This window comes from Poromitra crassiceps (assembly GCF_964638095.1).
Source record: "Poromitra crassiceps genome assembly, chromosome: 20".
NCBI classification, from domain to species: domain Eukaryota; kingdom Metazoa; phylum Chordata; class Actinopteri; order Beryciformes; family Melamphaidae; genus Poromitra; species Poromitra crassiceps.
The window spans coordinates 26,135,697-26,149,248 of record NC_139637.1 but is presented as its reverse complement, the minus strand read 5'-3'; the positions used below and the strand labels follow the sequence as shown (position 1 = coordinate 26,149,248).

Here is a 13,552-nt window from a genome sequence, read left to right as displayed (position 1 = left end):
CTTGAAATATTCTTGCTTGGCTGGTATCATTCTACCTGAAATGATGGTAAAATGCATTATTTTTAGTAAAATAACATGTCAAATTTTTCAGCCACCCGGGTCGGCCCGTGCATGTGCACCCCTTCCTATCTAGGATATATCCCTAGTCATCTTGTTCTGGAACCGGCCCTGCTTCTCAGTAATTCTGCACTGCACAACAAGAGGATTTATGTTGACACAGGCACATTTCAAGCCACCACAACTTCCCCAATATGGTCCAGTGGGTTCATTGGACGACTTGCCTTGCTCAAACTCAACGCACATCACTGCACTGGTGGTGCTGAGTGAAGACTGCACACATTTTTTCACCTTATTTCTTGTCCAAAAGCTGAGATGGAGCTTCCACTACATCGCCATTCAGATCCAATGGAGGAGCCCCTCCAGCCTGCCAGCCCCGAGCCGGAGGACAATCAAACCCACCACAAACGTCTGCCCCGGGACTACATCCTTTGGTCCATCTGCTCCTTGGTTTACGGCCCCTGCTGCTTTGGGTTAGGGGCGCTCCACCACTCATTCAAGGTACGTTGTTTTGTATTCCCATGACAGACCCATTGACATACTTCAGGCTACACCAATTGAAGGTCTGTCCTAATACGTTTATTAGTTTCTGACTGTGGGAAAATGGGGAAAACAGTATAATTCCCCAAACTAACTCTATCTCTCAACTATCGTTTTTTTTTTTTTTTTTTTTTTTTTTTTACCAATTTGTTTATTTGTTTTTCAGTACAGCTTCTTAACAGTGTTACATATACATATTTGTACTATTATTTTGTAAACTTAGGGTACCTCACCTAGCTGTCAACTGTTTATATCTGTTAAATGTGCAGTATGTAATTTTCTCCCACAGACACACAGTGTTTTTGCCCCATGTAGGCTACATTATTAAGCTTCTCTGGGGTCAATACGCCACTGGTGACTGAAACGTTAATTTGTTGGCAAGTGCAAGTCACACCTGTCAATAAAATAAGAAAGGAAGATACATTAATGCTGCCGTCCCACAATTGAGAGAGCCAAAGTCACACCTACTTCCGGTTTAGCCATTCTTTTTCCAGCCATAGTTAGTGAAATGCAGATACAAATTGTTTTACTTTGTCAAATCAAGTGATTCTGCTATATTTGGAATCACGAGGGACCATAGAACATTTCACTCAAATCAAAACTTAAAAACAAAATGTATTTTTTCATCAGATTTTTGTTGTTGAGGCAATAAAAGTGATTCTGATTCTGATAGACTGACCATATATTTCTGTTGCCTATACTCTCCTCACAATGTAATAACTGTAATTGTCATGTCTTTACTCAATACAGCAGAAAATATAAGAACTACCATAGGCAATAAATATGACCCGCACAAACAATAATTGTTTGGATTTATATAGCGCCTTTCAAGACACTCAGTGCTTCACATATCAGGGGAGGGAACTCAACTCATCCACCACCGATGTGTAGCACCCACCTGGGTGATGCAGGGCAGAAAGATAATTTTGATATCACCTGTAAGGTTACATTCTCCTCTTTCCAACAGTGTATACAACTCAAAATGTGTTTCGGGGTCAATGTGACTGATTTTGATACAGCAGGTCAACACCAGTGTTAGGATTTTTTTTATTTTTTTTTGTGGTGGCCCAATGGTTAGAGAAGCGAGCTTGTGACCGGAAGGTCGTCGGTTCAATCCCCGGGACCGGCAGGATAAATCTGGGTGGGGAAAGTGAAAAGGCAGCGCTTGCCCCTCCCTCATTACCACCACTGAGGTGCCCTTGAGCAAGGCCCTTATCCCCAACCGCTCCAGTGGAGCTGCTCAGTGGCCAGCAGATCAGACTGTGGTTGTACTGGGCAGCTTCCAGGTATGAATGTGTGTGTGAATGTGAACAGGGCACTCCTGAAAAAGAGAGCATTGCTCTCAGTGAGACTCCCCCTGTATAAATAAAGGTAAAAAAAAAGAAGATAATTTTGATATCACCTGAAAGGTTACATTATCCTCTTTCCAACAGTGTATACAACTCAAAATGTGTTTCGGGGTCAATGTGACTGATGTTGATAGAGCAGGTCACATTATGTCATACAACACCAGGGGCGTGAGTGTTCGGAATGATACAATAAATTACCCATTGCCTCTCACATTAACTCAGTCTGTGTATTATAACTTTAACTGTATGACCTGCTTTACCACTGAGTCCATATTCATTGTTGCCGCGCCCTAGTGGCACAACGTCAACATTACACTGTGACTAACAATGGAGACAGTCCCCCCCCCCCCCCACACACACACACACACAGTCCTTGGAGGGGGCCTACCCTGCTCTAAAGGCGCTGACAGGGTTCTGCGCAGCCTCGACTTGGAGCCTTGCAGCCGACTAGCAGCGACAGCGAGACATGTGCATACTCGAACGTAACTCGGCGCGTTGGCTGCGGTACATGTTCAAAACACTAGGTGGCTTGTGGTACACTCATGTCCATTACATAATGACATATTATCGTGTCGTTTACCAAGAACTTGCAGTCATGTCGGTGGGGGGACATTTTATTGTCCCTCCATTTCAAAACTCATTCCGGTGAGCCTGCAGAAGGCTTTGCTAGATGAGGGACAAGCACTGTTAAATGAGGAAATGGCATTTCCTCATTCTTCACAACAAGTATGTCAGCGGACATGTGCGTGGCCCAAGGCTACGGCCAATCACAGCTCTCGTGCTGGTCACGTCACGTCCGCCTTGGCGCAGCGGAGCTGCACGCCCCCCTCCGCCGAGCTGCGCCGCTAGGACGCCCAGCTGCGGCGACCCGTCGGCACAGTCGTGCGCTGGCGATTTCGCGTGAGCATAAATTACGTTTAACTTCTAACCTGTAACCTCTAACCTGTGCTGTGTGTTTCAGGCCAGGGACCTGAAGGTGGCAGGAGACATGGAGGCGGCCAGAAAGCACGGCCAGAAAGCCCGATGGTTCAACATGGTTTCCCTGGTGTTCTGCGTCATCTTTTTGATCATATTTGGTATTGTTGCTCAATGCATCCTTCGCATCATCCTTCCCCTCATCCAGCAGGTCATTAAGCAACAATCTCCCAATGGGTTCCCAAAAGGGTAGAACGTCACAGGGAAAGGTTGCAGTGGTGTAAACCAATTCAAGATTCAAGTTTATTAAGTGTCCCAAAAGGGCAATTTGGGTTGCAAAAAGCGCAATACGAGTACATACATAATAACAGATAAGACAAATGAAAACATTATAAAATTAGTCTAGAGCAGCAGTTTAAAGTGCAGCACAACAGTTAAAGTGCAAATATGACAACAGCAGCGATCTAAAGTGCACAGTAGAGATTTAGCCCATTGATACCTGATGCAGCATTTGCGCGTATATCCCTCATTTGTGTGTGTATCCCTTTAAGACCGCGAACCGCGTCTTAAAGGGATACACACACAGATGCTGCATCAGGTATCAATGGGTTAAGGTGCACAGTAGCAAAGTGCAGTGTGGCGAGTGACTGCCTTCACTCTCGACACATTTATATTACAAGAAAGAGCTACAATGTATCATTGTATCAAAAGCACAAAGCAAAACCACGGTCCAGACCAAAGGGCAGAGAAAGTATATAAATATCCAGATGTACTGTACCGTACCCCTAAGGATAAAAGGATAAAATAAATAAAATAACATAAAATAACAGCAACGGCAGATAGGGAAGCATTACATTTGTACCCCGGCAGCGTTCATCGCTCTGATAGAGACAGGCACAAAGGAGTTTTTGTATCTGTTCTTTTTTTGTATCTGTTCTTTTTAACTATGGGGGCACGAAGGCGGAGCCCGGAAGCAAGCAGCTCATATTCAAACCTCAGAGTGGCCCGTCTGATCTGGACTCCAACTGGCTGGACTCCATTTCTCCAAACTGGGACTGTGCCGCCTGCATTCTACTGCATGTAGTCCACTGCCTGTATGCAAGTAGACCTGCATTCTACTGCATGTAGCCCACTGACTGGATGCAAGTAGACCTACATCAGGACCACACCGCCTGCATTCTACTGCATGTAGCCCACTGACTGTATGCAAGTAGACCTACCTCAGGACCACACCGCCTGCATTCTACTGCATGTAGTCTACTGACTGGATACAAGTAGACCTACCTCAGGACCACACCGCCTGCATTCTACTGCATGTAGTCTACTGACTGTATGCAAGTAGACCTGCATTATACTGCATGTATGCAAGTAGACCTGCATTCTACTGCATGTAGTCCACTGACTGGATGCAAGTAGACCTACCTCAGGACCACACCACCTGCATTCTACTGCATGTAGTCTACTGACTGTATGCAAGTAGACCTGCATTCTACTGCATGTAGTCCACTGACTGTATGCAAGTAGACCTGCATTCTACTGCATGTAGTCCACTGACTGTATGCAAGTAGACCTGCATTCTACTGCATGTAGTCTACTGACTGTATGCAAGTAGACCTGCATTCTACTGCATGTAGTCCACTGCCTGTATGCAAGTAGACCTGCATTCTACTGCATGTAGTCCACTGACTGGATGCAAGTAGACCTACCTCAGGACCACACCGCCTGCATTCTACCGCATGTAGTCTACTGACTGTATGCAAGTAGACCTGCATTCTACTGCATGTAGTCCACTGACTGGATGCAAGTAGACCTACCTCAGGACCACACCGCCTGCATTCTACTGCATGTAGTCCACTGACTGGATGCAAGTAGACCTACCTCAGGACCACACCGCCTGCATTCTACTGCATGTAGTCTACTGACTGTATGCAAGTAGACCTGCATTCTACTGCATGTAGTCTACTGACTGTATGCAAGTAGACCTGCATTCTACTGCATGTAGTCCACTGACTGTATGCAAGTAGACCTGCATTCTACTGCATGTAGTCCACTGACTGTATGCAAGTAGACCTGCATTCTACTGCATGTAGCCCCCTGCCTGTATGCAAGTAGACCTGCATTCTACTGCATGTAGTCCACTGACTGTATGCAAGTAGACCTGCATTCTACTGCATGTAGTCCACTGACTGTATGCAAGTAGACCTACCTCATACAACCCCACATCAAAAAACTGAACTATCCCTTCAAGGGTTGTAACGGCAAATTAAATCTCTTCCCAGGTTTGAATATTTACTCTGTGCATTTGGTCAACACTCACATTATATCATATCTATCTTATCAGCTAACAAACTAATACATTTGTTACATTTATACTTATTTTACTTTTACATCTATTACATTTATACGTATTAATACATTTATTACATTTATACTTTTTCTATTATTACATTTATTCACATTTATACTACCGTAATTTTTACTTATTCTTGTATGTTCACTGTACTGTATGAACGCCTTCTGAAACATGAACTCTTAATTGTAGGCGGCCTGGCCTAACCAGCTAACTTTTCTCTCACTCAGGGATATACGTTATAGTGAAAATAGTCAGTGACTGCAGAGCATTCCTTCAATTATCCTCACAGGTTGTTTTGGTGCAGATAGGAGAATTCCCAACCAGTTGTGTATCGCAAAGGTGTGCAGGACCCCATTGTCAGGATAAACATGTTTGTCGCTCCATGTTATTGTCATGGACCACTGAATTACCGGTACCTCCGCTTCACTATGTATCTTGATATTGTTAGTGCACTCATTGGGGTCTTATTAGTGTCGTATGCTATGCCAGACTTCTATAGGTCTGGGTCTCCATTAGCCCATTGTGTATGCAACTACTATAATGATCAAAATAAAAGGTTATTGTATTGTATGCCATTATGAAAATCATGTGACTGCCGACTCTGCAATATTGCTGTGCTGTGCTGTTCCCCCCCCCCCCCCCCCATATTTTAAATTTGTATAGAACACAAACAAGACAAAACAGACAAACAGGCTCAGACACAGGGCAAAGAAAGGAAAAACAAAACAAAACAATATAATCAACTTTACAAAGTGGTGCCGCCAGCCACCTAAGGTGCTTATGTTCTAAGTGTATTGGTTCTCAGGAACCTAAGTCTCTCCATGCGTATAACAGAGGTCATGTCTTGTAAAAAACGTCCCGGAGCTTATGGTGTCTTCTCTGCTGCGTTCTGCCTCTGCTTATGCCTAAATGAATGCTGGGATATCTGCCTTGCCAAGTTGACACAAGTCACCACCCAGAGCATCCTCGGTAAAGTGGGAGTGTCGAGAACACATCCGGGAATTTTAAGCGTTCTTGGCGAAATGTGAACTTTGTATTGGAACAGTACTTGGGCTGTGACTGATGACGTTTCACAGGGACACAAGAACGCAAGAACACACAAGAACCCTTATTGAGAAACTGCCCTGGTTTCCTGTCCTACACTATTGGATGAACTGATTAATGTCAGGTGTGCCTGACCACTGTTGTTGTGACTGCAGCAGTCAGGCACACCTGACATTAATCAGTTCATCCACAGGAAACCAAGATGCCCTACTCATTTCAGGAAGTATCAGTGTGGTTGTTTACATTTACTTCCGGTTACCCCTGGGTCCACACATTATAATGGCGGTGGACGGCACAAACTGACAAAGAAGACAAAAATGGTTCGTCCGTGTTGTGTTGTTGTTTAATATCATTCATAACAACACTTTCACTAACGTTAGTGGAGACCAGACTAGCTAATTTACCTGTTGGACCAGACCAGAGTAGACTTGAAGCTAAATTAAATTAACGTGGCGTGGCGTCAGTAGCTCTTGTCTGTAACGTTAACGAGTCTGCAAAAAAACTGCGAGTTTGACAGACAAACAAACGTTATTAGCTAGCTAACACTACATAAAACAAACACAGAAGAAAGGCTAGATACGTCGGACAAGCATGTTTACCAACCGTTTAACCATTTAAATTGAAAGTAGTCGGCCGAAAACAACGAGAGGGTTTGACAGCATTTATTTGACAACACGCACATTAAACCTGCCGCCTTCCCCAAGTGGTACCCGGAAGTAAATTTGTTTACATGGTGACGTCACGGTGATTTGGTCTATACGAGGTGCTAATGCTCCAAAGAGTGAGAATTGATCTAAACTTGTAAACTTGTTGTATAAAAGCAACAATGTCATGAGTAATGTATATAAAAGTCTAGTCACCAGAAATACCAGACTGAACCAAAGGACTTTGCATGAATAACCTGGGCTGAACAACGAGTCTCAAAGGACAACCTACACTGGTAATTAAATACAAGGACAAGATATGAGGCAATAATGAAGTAAATAGAAAAGGAGAGAACCCCAAAAAGTTATCTAAATGGCCACATTGGTTGGAACCATCCTAAATGAAAATGTATATATAAAGTTAAAAATAATGGAGAAACCTCCAAGACTTAAGGCCTGCAAACCTGCTAACCGACACAGGATGCAGGCAATAGTATATAGGTGAGTATCTGGCCCACAGAATAAAAAGAGAGAAGACTGAAAGTAAAAAGGGTGTAGCTACTAATGACCAAAAGACTACAGGAAAGCTCTCAAGTCAAAGGACTCATTGAGGCCCCCGATTAACTGTGTCTAAAGTTGAAATCCAGAATGCTTCTCTCGAGCATTAATATCACCTCCCCTAGGTGGCAGTTCTATATTATACTATTCTATGTTCTATACTAGGGATGTTCGATATTGGCTTTTTTACCGATATCCGATAATGTCCAACTCTTAATTTCCGATACCGATATCAACCGATATCAACCTACCGATATAAGCGGGCTTTTCTTCCACCAAAATTTCAGGTAACAAGTTACATAATGTAGCTTAATGTAGCTGAAGAGTTTAATATATGCATGTTGTGTTAAAGTTAGAGAAGCGAGCTTGTGACCAGAAGGTCGTCGGTTCAATCCCCGGGACCGGCAGGATAAATCTGGGTGGGGAAAGTGAAAAGGCAGCGCTTGCCCCTCCCTCATTACCACCACTGAGGTGTCCTTGAGCAAGGCCCTTAAGCCCAACCGCTCCAGTGGAGCTGATCAGTGGCCTTGGTGGTTGGATCAGTGGTCAGCAGATCAGACTGTGGTTGTACTGGTCAGCTTCCAGGTATGAATGTGTGCATGAATGTGAACAGGGCACTCCTGAAAAAGAGAGCATTGCATAGCATTGGATAGAGCAATTGATCGGTTGTTCTTCGCTGTGTCTCTCCCTGGTGGAGAGACAATCTAGTTGCGAGCACCCTCAATATTTAATGGAGGCTGGTTGAATCCAGTGCTCAGTCTAACCACGCTGCTGGAACCGTGCCTCAAGATCATTAGAGTGTGCAAAAAAAGACTTATCAGAACTACAGTTCCTACGTAGGTGTTTGAACTGGCCAATGCGAATGCCCTTTTTAAGTGGTGTAGGGTGGTAGCTCTCAGCATGGAGTAAGGAGTTACGGTCTGTGGGTTTTCTATACAGATCTATGGTGAGTCTGTCATTAGTTTTACAAATCAAAATATCAAGGAAACTAATGGAAGACTGGTCAGAGGCCATAGTGAATTTCAGACGTTCACTGCTGTTGTTTAAAAAAGTGTGAAAAGCAGCCAGTTCCACGACAGACCCAGTCCAGATCAAGAAAATATCATCAATGTACCATTTCCATAAACAGATGTGAGGTAGAAAAAGATTGCATTCATGATTAGGGACAATATTAGTTTCAAAAAGGCCATCATACAGATTAGCATAATTTGGAGCCATTTTACTCCCCATGGCAGTGACACACATTTGTAAATAGAAGTCTTTCTCAAACAAAAATAAATTGTTAGTGAGCACTATTTCAGTGAGATGTTTCAAACATCTTGTGCTGCGGCTGCAAACTGTCCTCTGATCAAGAAAACATTCAATTGCCTCAAGGCCACCTTGATGTGGGATATTAGTATATAAACTCCACATCAAGAGTGACCAGGAGCGCATCCTTTTCTACTGAATCTACAGCTTGTAAAACCTGAATGAATCACTCGAGTCCCTGACGTAAGAGGGGAGTGAGACAACATGTGGTTTAAGAAGGTGATCAACAAAAGAGGAGATTATTTTCTGGAGAGAACAATACCCGACACAATGGGTCAGCCAGGTGGAACCGTGGTGTAACTCTTATGTATTTTAGGGAGGATATAGATAACAGGTGTGACAGGACACTCAACTTTCATATATTAATATTCATTTTTATTTATGTCACTTGCATCAAAAAAAGCCCTTTAAAACGAAGTGTATCTTATCTTTAAAACTCAAAGTGAGGTTACAACTTAATTTGTGATAAAAATCAAGATTAGCAAGTTGTCTGTGAATTTCACCAATGTAAGAGACTCTATATCCTGCAAAACTAAAGGGCACTTTTCTCAGAGACGACCAAAAGGGCAGGGGCTCCTGCCCCCTTTGATGTCTATGTGTGCACGTGTCTGATCATCAGCCACTGACCTGAAGGTGATATTAGTTTGATATGTCATTGCTGCTTTTCCTCCATTGGCCACTTCCCTCACTACATTTACTAAGAGGGAAATGACAGAACCTCATTGACAGACATGACAGTTTCATCTCAATTTATTTCTGAAGCAAAAAACATTGTAACAAAATACAATAACTGTGAACAATTGCAATTTGTGCAGATGGGATAATAACTCAAAGCTGATAAAAAAAAATCTCACCTCAGTGGTTTAAAACCTCACCGTGGATCATGGATGGTTTAACAAATGAACAACAATAAATAATTTAACATGCGTAACTTCCTTGAAGGCGACGGCGCCGTGGTGTGGCCATTCAGCCTTATGGCACTTTAAGGCAATATTTTAAGGTTACCTCAACAACATGGCGAGTTGTTTTCAGCATAGAAAATGGGCCTGCACCTAACGCTACCCTAAGCTACCCTAAACCACCCACATCCCCTATCCACCCCTCGAACCCCCGACTCGAAACGACCTACCGATCGCTAGTTATGGCCCCTCTTCCCTAGCACTGCCCCTTTCCTGACCACGCCCCCTCTCGTCACCCACACCCCCCTAGGACCTTTCAGTGCAATGTGGGTTCAATATAAAAACCTGAAAAGAGCATAATGAGTTTGATTTATATAATCAGTTTCAACTTCAATATTGAATCATTCCTTACAAATTCAGAAAACAATTTAAATTCAGTTGTCTGCTGGAACAAATCTCATCACTTTCAATCTAAGTCATTTACACAAACACAAGATCTCAAGTCAAGACTTTAGAAACCCTTTAAAGTCATCAAAGACTCAAGTCCCAAGTCACCAGAACCCAAGTCAAGTCAAGTCTCAAGCTATTACAATTCTGCCTTTAACCACTAGATGTCAGGCTTTACAAATAATTGAATTTGGTCTTTACTCTTTAAGCGTGGTGCAGGTAAAAAAAAAAAAAAAAAATTACAGTTAGCACTCAAGATTCTTATGAAAATACCCCCAAAAACACAAAAACAAAATTAAAACATGGCCGCATGGCAGAAATATGGAGAAAACGGTGGCATTATAATGCACCTGTGACGACACTTGGGCTACTGTACTTACTGTAATAATAATAATATACAGTCAATGTGTACAGCAGAAAACTTTACAAAACACCAGACTTATGATAATTATTGTATTTGTATGATCATTTACCTTCCAACAATGATCTTTTTGGCCCTCTGTTACGATAATTCAAAACTGCCCAGAATGCATTTCGGCATTCAAGGAGCAGAGACAACTCCGTGCAGCCATGTTTTCTCCGAAAGGTAACTATTTAGTTTCTGTTTGTTTGGGCTCTATCTATGGTTAATATAGCACTTTATGAAGTTTTAATAGATCCAGTAGTCAAACGTAACTAAGTAGTACATCTAGTTGATCCCCAATATGCATTCAGTTTTTCAAAATAATGTGGAAATATAATTTATCTTTTAAAAAAGAGCCATGAATGGGCTCAGGTGGATAACTTATCGTCGGAGACGAACGCATGCTGCACTCACTGGAGCTCAGGAGATCAGTTTTAGCTGCAGAGAGGAGGTCCGCCTCTCGACGGACGCTGGGCGTATGGAGGTAATGATCCGATTGATTATTGCGTATTAAAATCATCACAGGTGTTATTGCTAGATTTGCTTGTTTTATGTGTGCAGTCTAGATGCAGCTATGAAAAAAGCAAAAGAGAATCCTAATTGCTACATAAAAGTCCCACATATTAATGTGAAGTGGTGTTTAACCTGCATCATGCTCTTTTAAGGTGAGACAAGGGCAAATGTTTGAACTGATATCACCTTGAACCTTCCCCAGTTGATTTATACATTAACACATTGAGTGCCACAGCGCTTCAGTAAAATTGTCTGCAGCCTGTGCCAGATTCACTTCCATTCAGTTGAAAACAGCTATAGAATTTTTTCTATTATGGCTATATTGATGGGGCTGGACTTTAATGAAACATTGAACACTCCTGCTTCTTCCAAAGAAGAAATTTTGTTTCTAGACAGTTCCATTATGAAATGGCAGCCTCTGAAAAAAGTGCACTTTCAAGGGTTTTCTGTCGTTTTTTTTTACTTTCCAAGATATAGTCACTTTTATGAATACCTTTTGCACTCTAATTTCGAGCACATTCACTGACTCTGGCTGGTGTTTTCTGATGTGGTGGCGTGGTGTGGTGTCTGTGCAGCCTGCGTGCCCCCCCCCCCCCCCCCCTCCCCCCCCCCCCCTTCCCCTCTCCACCTCTGAGCTGCGGGCTCCTCCCACACGCACAGAGTTTGTTTTCTCGACTCCGTTTTTGCCCCGGACAGATCCCAGCGCGCATGAGGAAATGATGCGCGCTGGCAAACGCGACTGAACGAAAAGGCTTGGCCGTTCGGCTTCAGATGCTGGCTTTCTGGCAGGAAATCGTGTGGAGATAGATAGAAGCATAAGAGCTCAGTTGTGAGCGCGGATGCAGCCGAGCCCACTCTCCGCTGCAGACAGAGCAATATATACGGCTCTGGCTGAAGCATGCATCGGTTTCCTCTTTGATCACGTCTTTCCCTGCTGTCTCATGCACAAAGTGAAGGATCTGAGGTGGGTGGAGCAGCTTCCGTGACGATGTTTAAGGTGGCGCCGTGTGATCCCTTGAAGGGATTCATGCTCACTGGCTAGGTACGACCTTAAACAGCAGAATTATGGAATAATATGAATTATGATTTTAGGACGTCCACAGACGTCCTTGGCACTCCTCGTTACTTTTTTTTAGGACGTGCACAGATGTCCTTGGCACTCAATGTGTTAAGACAAAAAAAGTATTACACGTTTTCTGAAATTGTATGTTTACATATGCAATGTAACTTAACTTAACTTAACTTAACTTAACCTTGTTTAGGAATAAAATGGGGTGGCATATTTTTATAGGCTTAACCAGAAGTCCCTGCACTTCCTGGTTTCTACGTGAAAAAGTCAATGGGAATTTCGGTTAAATGCATGAAGTCTGTGGTTAACAAAGGTTAAAACAGCGATCTTTGTCTTCAGCAAAACAATCTTCACAAATGAGGCCAAATCGTACGACTTTTGAAGTGTTTTCTGAAAACCGCATAAAAAAACACACATTTATGCTGTTTCATACAGTAAACTTTTGTTAACCACAGACATTATTTCAAGCATTTAACCAACTGACTTTTGGACCAAGGAACCAGAAGTGGCGACATGCAGCTTTTCCTGACTCATTCCTGCAGTACTCTATGCTCAGGCAGGGTGACGGACGGTAGAGTACAGGGTGGCTGTACTGGTTTCACTCTCTGTTTCAGTGGCGACCGCAGCGTTGGGGAACTGGACCAGGGAGTAGATGGCATCATCAGCATTACCACCAGGGGCGCTGTTGCTGGAAGCATCACTTGGACCAGTGGGAAAATCGACGGCATCGTCTGAGTCCTCTACAGCCTGGAGGCAGAAAACAAGGAGAGGTAGAGCAGTGTCAGAGTTCAGATCAATTCATGAATGAAGTCATCAGCTCCAATTCAAAACCTACAGGGCAACAAATGCCCTGTAGGTTTTGTTATCTGCTGCATCAGTTTTACATGTCAATCTTTATGAGGCAGCTAATATTTGCATGTTTTATGGCAACAAACAAAGCGATTGTATGAATGTTTTGTTCACACCTGCACTAAGCCAAATGTTCACACCTGCACTAAGCCAAATGTTCACACCTGCACTAAGCCAAACGTTCACACCTGCACTAAGCCAAACGTTCACACCTGCACTAAGCCAAACGATCACACCTGCACTAAGCCAAATGTTCACACCTGCACTAAGCCAAACGTTCACACCTGCACTAAGCCAAACGTTCAACTATAGCTGCCGTCATTGCTGCATTAAGTGAGCATCTTTCTCTAGGGCGACAAGTAGACTGATTTCTATTCATGACATAGAACTAGATGATTACTATGAGATAAGATCACAGGCCTGGTTCTATTTATGACATAGAACTAGATGGTTACTATGAGATAAGATCACAGGCCTGGTTCTATTCATGACATAGAACTAGATGGTTACTATGAGATAAGATCACAGGCCTGGTTCTGTTCATGACAGAACTATATGGTTACTATGAGATAAGATCACAGGCCTGGTTCTGTTCATGACAGAA

General features: G+C 43.0%; 1 protein-coding gene and 1 long non-coding RNA gene across 2 annotated transcripts in view; one reads left to right on the top strand and one right to left on the bottom strand.

Moving 5' to 3' along the window:
- Nucleotides 1-13,552, bottom strand: part of LOC310795041 — a 664,395-nt gene that overhangs the window by 366,847 nt on the left and 283,996 nt on the right. The gene's annotated exons all lie outside the window — the stretch shown is intronic.
- On the top strand, nucleotides 387-12,834 carry LOC310794473 (uncharacterized protein; the record flags this gene model as incomplete). The annotated part of the gene is made up of 3 exons (XM_083656460.1): nucleotides 387-558; nucleotides 2,908-3,110; nucleotides 12,714-12,834. Exons 1-3 carry the CDS (start codon nucleotides 406-408, stop codon nucleotides 12,832-12,834), a joined length of 477 nt encoding a protein of 158 aa, XP_083512586.1. The 5' UTR covers nucleotides 387-405.